At 36.4% G+C, this 8,096-nt stretch overlaps 1 protein-coding gene across 1 annotated transcript in view; it reads right to left on the bottom strand.

Annotated features, from left to right (window-relative positions):
* Nucleotides 1-367: 367 nt before the first annotated feature.
* Nucleotides 368-8,096, bottom strand: part of LOC145691064 (uncharacterized) — a 43,457-nt gene continuing 35,728 nt past the window's right edge. The window contains exons 2-3 of the mRNA XM_081766717.1: nt 7,525-8,081; nt 368-1,757 (exon numbers count right to left, since the gene is read on the bottom strand). Coding sequence (XP_081622843.1) covers nt 671-1,757; nt 7,525-8,012 — 1,575 coding nt within the window. The 5' untranslated portion in view covers nt 8,013-8,081 and the 3' untranslated portion in view covers nt 368-670. The remainder of the gene's footprint in view (nt 1,758-7,524; nt 8,082-8,096) is intronic.

Genomic DNA, 8,096 nt, shown 5'->3' with positions numbered 1-8,096 from the left:
CGAAGGAACACTTTTTCCATTCCTTAACTAAAAACTAGATTATATATATATATATATATATATATATATATATATATATATATATATATATATATATATATATATATATATATAGAAGTTAACTACAGGCTATTTACAAGTTAAACAATAAATAGAGATATGAAAAAGTAAGACAAAAAAAAAAGGTCCCATTTCCAATTATCTTAATTGGTTGGATGAAATGAAGCTTTAACATATCTTTGCAGCACCAAGACAATATGAACATGTAAGTGAACAATAATATCTCCTGTCGCATCGAAACGAGGTTTCCCACGCAGATGGGGTCGGTGAAGTACAGTGCTATCGAATACTCAAAGACATCAATCTTTATTTTTATCCTCTAGTTATTGCCTGTATCAAAGAAAACAAAATCAATGGATTGTGGAAATTTATCAAATAAGAAAAGAGCAGTTCTAACAAAGTTGACGTTTTATTTTTATCATTTGAAAGAAATATTCATACACATTACGCGACGTGTTATAACATTTTTAATAAAGTTAATATTATTTACCAAAAGAATTAAATTTAATTTATTTAATAAATATCGTTAAATATATTTTGTTTATGAAAATACATTTTATCACAAACAATACTCCCATATTAACACTGTTATCATTTCAACTTGTTAATTTCAAACCAGAGCATGGAAATTATTATAATCAACTTCCTGATCACACACGGATGATTTTCGTCTATGCTTGTATCTAATATGTGTTTGGAAATGGTCTTTCGTTGGGTATGACTTTTCACACGCAACGCAATGATATGTCGTGTTTTCTAAATGAGATTCTACATGTGATTGAAAATGTCGCCGAGCAAGAAAGATTTTCCCACAAAATTCACAACACATTTTGCGTTCATCATCATCTAAAAGATATCTCTTCAAAGGAACTTTGGAATTAAAATTTGGTATTTTGTCTGAGTGCTTACTTTTAAAATGTTTCACTAAACTTCTGCTCTGATGGAACATATGACCGCATTCACGACAAGAAATAGGTGGAAGCGGGACTTTACCATTAACTGGTGCCTTCAACTTCTGTCGCACTTGTTTAATTTTAGGAGAATGCACTGCTAAATGGCTTCGTAAAGAATATTTGTCCACAAAGTTTTTACCGCACACAGCGCAGTTATATTGGCCATTACCAGTGTGCCTTCTAACATGCCTATTTAAATTGTGTTTGTTATAGAATACTTTGCCACAGCTTTCACATAATTGGGCTACGCCCTGCTTGTGACTTGTCTCCAAATGAAACTTTAAGCCAGATCGCGTCTCGTATGACTTGGAACAGTGATCACAATTGTAACATTGCTCCTTCCTTTTCAGTTTTAAGTGATACCTTAGTCCACTGATTTGCGAAAATGTTTTCCCGCAATGGCTGCACGGAAATCGTTTTCCTGTGTGAGTGTTTATGTGATTCAATAGCTTACCTTTCGTGCAATATGATTTTTCGCAGTATTCACACACGTGACGTCTTTCAGTATGTACATAGAAGATATGATTCCTTAAAGCATTCCTGCTACGACAGACTTTGCCACAGCTTTCGCATTTTTCCGGAACATCTTGACGGCCACTTTGTTTTCTTCTACCAGAGGGACGTCCTTTCTTCAAAGTAGTAATTGACTTTTGATTGATTCTAAACTTTCTTCTAGTAGAGGAACGTCTCTTCTTCAAAATAACAACTGACTTGTCATCAACTTCTTCAGTAGTGTACCTATACCTAAAATGACAAAAGAAACAAACAGAAAACAGTGTATTACCATAATAATAAAATATTGTCGTGTTCTACACGTATATTCTAAACTTAAGGTAAAATCAGGGTTACAAAAAACTCATTGCTCTTAAGAAAGAAAAAAAATACTCTTAGAATTTAGTAAGTAGAGAATCAAAACTACCTCCACTATTCGAACAGCTAATCAATACTCGCCTTTTCAAGTGTGCATATTACAACCTCTGACAATAAAATTCGATGAATGAAGTCGCTGCGCTCGATCTGGCAATATTGGCGCAACGAAACACTGCACACGAGTACCGACAGGTGCTGCCATTGTTCAGTTGTGAGTCAACTGTGGTCTGTGTGAGACGCGTTATACCATGAGAGTGTTAGTATGTTCGGTTCCAAACTGATAACAGTAAAATGAACGAACAAAGGATCAATTTGAAGTTTTGTTTTAAGATTGGCAAGACACCGAAAGAAAACCATGATATGCTGGTACAGGTTTATGAAGATCAAGCTAGTGTCCTTCAAGTCTGTTCACGAGTGGTTCGGCCGTTTTCAAGAAGGGCGGGATAGTGTTTCTGATACCCCCGTAGCGGAAGTCAAGTTCTCTCACAGACGAAAACATTGGAAAGGAGGACATTAATCACGAACGATCTCCAATTAACTGTGCGAATGATTGCTGAAGAATTGAACATTAGCCGTGAATCTGCGAGACTTATCCTCAGCAACGACTTAGGAAAAAGGAAAAAGTATTGTCGACTCGTGCCACATTACTTGACTGATGACCAGAAACATGCACGTGTTCTTGCCTCACAGAAATCTATCGCTATGGCGGATGAAAATCCAAATTTCTTGAATTGTATTGTTGCTGAGGATGAATCATGGTGTGTGAGGTACGATCCGGAAACAAAACGCCAATGCATAGAATGGCGTTCTGCATCACCTCGTCGGAAAAAGGTCAAAGCAGAAAAATCACGCATCAAAACAATGCTAATCACCCTTTTTGACAGTAATGGCATAATCCACAAGGAATTTCTATCTGAGGGAACAACATTGAATGCTGCTACGGATGTTGAAATTTTGAGATATTTCATGAAACATGTACTCCAGTACTCAGAACAAGGTTCTTGGTTTCTGGTTCACGACAATGTTTTCCCTTACACAGCCAATATCGTCAGGCAATTCCTGGCCCAAAAGGGGGTAGTGCAAATTGACCATGCACCATACTATCCAGATCTGAATCCTCGCAACTTCTTCCTGTTCTCACGCCTCAAGCTCGCGTTAAAAGGAAAGAGATTTGACGATATTCCAGACATCCAACGAAACGTGAAAAGGCTCCTGAGCACTATCCCGAAAGAAGACTTCTCAGAAAGTTTCCGGGACATGTACAGCCGTGCTCAGCGTTGCATAGCTGCGAGAGGAGACTACGTCAAAGGACAATAAGGTAAGTTTCATTCATATTGTATTTACTTTCTATTTGCGGGATCATTCACCGAACTTTATTGTCAGGGGTTGTATGTTTCGGAAAATGACACGAAGTAACATTATATCATATAATTACTTGCAAAACAGAAGTTTTGTAATATATATATATATATATATATATATATATATATATATATATATATATATATATATATATATATATATATAATGTTCGCACTATATTTAATAAAGATTACAAACCACTGAATAAAACTAAATGCTTTCACATATATCCAAGCTGGAATCATTTGAAATGTGATGTTAGCGCAGAATGTTGGACATATCATGGACCGAAAGGGAAAGGAATGAAGGCGTACTAAAGGAAGCTAATGAAGGACGACAGATCATGAAGATAATAGGGAAAAGAAGAAACAGCATGCTTGGCCATCTTATTCGGCACTCTGATTGGATCACCGTGTTGATAGAGGGAAAGAAAGAAAGAAAACCAGGAAGAGAAAGACCAAGGATAAAATATCTAGATGCAGTTACGAGGAAGAGACCTTATCGAAGTATAAAACAGTTCTCCCAACGGAGAGAAAAGTTTTAAAATTCCATATTGCCCATCAACCTATTGTCAGGGGCGGATCCAGGACCGACTTCTGGGGGGGTTGTTATACTGCTACTTTTAAGGGCTCCAAACTTTGGGATAGGTTTTATTTATATATATAAAATAAGATTTTTTTCTTTTCTGGGGGGGGGGGGTGATTGCCCCCCCCGGATCCGCCCCTGCCTATGGTTGAGGTGAACAAGAAGAGGCCTGCAATCTTCTTTACAATTTTAGACTCCTATCTATCTAATCTCTTTCTCTGCTTAAGCTTTCATAACTTTTAGTATTTTCAATTTAAAATAGAGGTGTCAATTTATTAGATATGTGCTATTTGAATATCTTCAAATCTCCACAGTTCTTGCCGACAGAAGCAATTGGCAATACACTCATACCGAAAAATTTCAGTATATTATATAGAACCGTGTGAGATAGTTGGTTCTTCTAACCTATTTTCAAGAAGTTATTTATTTACTGAAAATCCTCCTTCAACGTTAACTTTATCACGCGACAACACATATTACAAATCTTTCACACTTCACCTAGGTTTTTAGGTGTATCAACAATAGAAAACAACTATGATTATAATCCTATTTTATCAGTACAAAGTCACAAATTGTCAAGAAACTTTTTGTAAAAACTCACACAATGTCACATTGACATCTTGTTTCTTCTGTTCCTTGGTGTGTAATTGTTTAAATCATACAAGGCCACTAGTGCTACTATGAACCCTTCAGTGGATGCTTGCTTTATAAACAAAATCTACGGGAAAAATGTGAAACAATGCAAATATGACACTTTAGTGAATTTTTCTCTCTTAGCTGCCAGTTTGGAATCTCCCTTTTAAATTGAGCGCCACCCTGTTTGTATCTTTGCAATTTCAAAAACTTCTTTTCATCTAATCCTGCAGCAACATTAGTAATGGAAAGAGATTAGTTTTGACTGACAAATGCAAACGCTGATGCAGTATTAGCTTCTACCCATTTCTCAAGTCTCCTGTCTTTAGATTCAGGGTGATCCACTCCTGACTAACTTTTTATAGAAAATTGTTTGTAAGTGTTTTAATAGTCTTCATAAATCACAAAGCATTTTGTTCTTTTAATGGTAGAATTGTTATCCATTGCTAAAATTGCACGTAAGCATCCCCACTATCCATTAGTTTTAGTAATCGGTTGCAGGGGTGCCTACAAGGGGGGCTATGACGCAAACTGCGTCATTGAAATATTGGGGGGGTTAAAATCTATATAAATATGTTTGAGGAGGTGTAAAAATTAATCGAAAATATTTTTTTTTTTTCATGGAAGAACACCTACGGATAGACAATTGAGGGGGGTGCGTCATGGACATGAGGGGAGGTGAGCACTACTGATCGGTTGGAAGTGTTTGCGACAGAGTTCTGCAAATACTCCAGCGGTACGTTTGGAAGAACTTGACAAATTCGCTTCTCCAATTCATTGAGTGCTTTCGGTTTGATGGGTTAAATCTTCTCTTTCGCCACACCCACAGGAAGAAGTCTTAAGGCGTTAGGTCAGGACTCTGCTTGTCATTCACGGTGGGGCACGACCTTCCCATCAGTGTCGTGCGAATTGTGTGTCAAACTACGCACGGACACGATTGTGAAATGAGGCTGGGTCTCATCTTACATAAAAATCAGGTCATTGTAATTGCCACACGCCATACTTTGTACTCGGATGCCCGCTGGGCCCACTTACACAAGATTAGATGCTGCGCTATAGTTTACAACTGATACCTTTAATGACATAAATTAGCTATCATATAATAAATTGTGCCATTGCAAGGAACAAAATTCTTTTTGCTTCATGAAAATTAATTATTAAAAAAGTTATAAGGAATTTTCAAAAGAGAATTAATTCCCGGCCAACTTGTATACCTTGCGTTCTACAAACAGCCCTTACGGGCCACAGAAAACTATTTTACAGGTCAAAATGAAATTAAAAATGTTATATAACTATACACTCTTTCGGCTTACTTCAAGACCTAATAAAAAAATGGCAGTATCGTAGATAAAATTTAAATCATTGGTACTGCTTTACAAATTTATTAAGCAATCACTTCGATTCTCGATAACTAAAAATCAAAGCCGCAGACGTTAGTACTAGTTTTATTTATTTATTTATTTATTTATTTCATTTTCCGCCGTAAGAACTTAGCGTTCATGGCTTCGTCAAGAAATACATTTACTATTACAATTAATAATCTATTGATATTGGTAGAATTTATGCTGTGCTCCACTCCAGTAAGTCACATTTTAGCAATTTATTGGTTGGATTACGTTTAGCATCCCTTTGAATGCAGAGGCTATATAAACATGGACTTACAGTTTAAGTGGAACCTGAACTACCGTAATGCGTTCAAATTTCTATTCTCTTTCACCGGGAATGGAACTCAAGACGCACGCATGCGCTAGCCAATAGACCAGGCGAAGGCTTTAGGAATTCATCAATATGTCTTTATTTGTTCCTCTGTTAGCAAGAGAGCTCTTCTTATTTATATTAATATAGGTAACTTTCGATGCTAGTAGATTGGGCTAGTATTATTATCTATTGGCTTTAGCCGTAATCTCCGAAGAATCGATTTAACTTTTCTATGTATTCGTTGATGCATGTTATGGCACAAAATTTAGCAACGAAAGTGCCAAATCGTGAATGGTTTGGTTGGCTGTAGCGTCTCAAGCAGACCTGCAAGATATACTGTTAAGTAACATTTTTTATTTATTTAAAACTTTAGAATAGATCTTTGTGATCCGAGAGTGTAATTTTTTTTACAACACTCTATATAATTACGTACGTATTTCTTGTCGTCAGCACAAAAGAGTTCTGCTGATTAGTTTGTATATTCATACTCACTTGTTTTCCCAACTGTTATTGACAACATTCTGACGTGTAATAATTTATTGTAACAAAGGCTTATTGTACTTCAATAAGTGGGAACCCTGACCACTATACTTCATGGCGTACATTAACGGTGTATTTTTATAAACTTCATTTGCGCCCAGAGGGAAAACGTTCATCGAGCGTTCAAAATTATTAGCGATTGACAAGGAATCATTTTCTTGGAGCTTTTGACAGCAACGAAATTCGAAAATACCCTGTATTTCTAATTTCGTAATTAATATACACCGTGTTTCGACCAGAATGACCTGATTTTGGGCGGTAATAATTACAGAGCATAGGACATGCCGGCAAGAAAATGAGTGTTCTTTGGGCGTGGCGTAGAATTTCAGAAAATCGCCGTTAGATGTCAGTTTGTGCGTATTCTCAATTTGCAGTCAGTCAGAAGTAAGATGGCGTCCGCTCAACAGAAGGCGTTTTGTGTGTTGCACTTTGCAAAGACTGAATCAGTAATTTCTGTCCAGCGTGCTTTTCGGTGGTGTTTTGGCAGTGATCCGCCTGCAACGAAAAACATTCGTCGTTGGTGTCGCCAATTTGAAGAGAACATAATAACAGCCGCCGTAACTGGTGTAAACGCAGATACATATTTATAAAGTTTAAGACGAATTTAGCTATCGTCTAGATATTGTTCGTGCTGCTGCTGGTGGATACTTACAGCATTTGTAATAGAATAGCTAAACATTGAAGGTTTTGTGAGTATTTTGCAATTTAACCCATTTTTGTAGTAAATGTTTTTTCAATACATATGGACTTTCAAAATCAGGTCATTCTTTTTGAAACACCGTGTATTAAAGATACAATATGAGCAATATTAGTTATATCTGACCTTTCATTCAGAGAATCGGATCCTTTTTGTTCCTCTTCGTATAATACTTCTAAGAGCTGAGCAATATTAGTTGTGTTAAACCTTTCCTCCGAAGAATCAGATCCTATTGTTTTCTCTTCACAAAAATGTTCCATTTTGAATGTGATGAACTCTGGTTCTATTTCATGCTTATAACTGAGCACCGAATACCCATTCTTGTCTATTCCTCTTTTCCCAATATTTAACAAAACCTTCAGCTCTTCGTCGCTCATAATCATTTCTATTTCCTCCTGTTCTTTTGTTCCTTCACACCCATCTGTTGTATTTTCTTCACTTCTATTAACAGATGTACTCATTGTTGGAGTGATATCAATTTTCATGGACGTAGAAATGTAATCTGAACAATCAGAGTCCATATCAGCATCATCTGTGAACTCAATTATTGGCTCACACGTAAGGGTTATTATTTCTAAATCAGAAACCACTGCGTTTCGCACACGCTCTTCCATTGCATGTAACTTTTAAATTTGAACGAAGTTAGTCCATGGTGTATTCCTTCGCAACATCATACAAATAACCTGAAATTAAAGCAT

Source organism: Thermobia domestica, chromosome 7 (genome assembly GCF_964235325.1).
Source record: "Thermobia domestica chromosome 7, izTheDome1.hap1.1, whole genome shotgun sequence".
Taxonomy (NCBI): domain Eukaryota; kingdom Metazoa; phylum Arthropoda; class Insecta; order Zygentoma; family Lepismatidae; genus Thermobia; species Thermobia domestica.
This window is presented reverse-complemented; position numbering and strand designations above follow the sequence as displayed.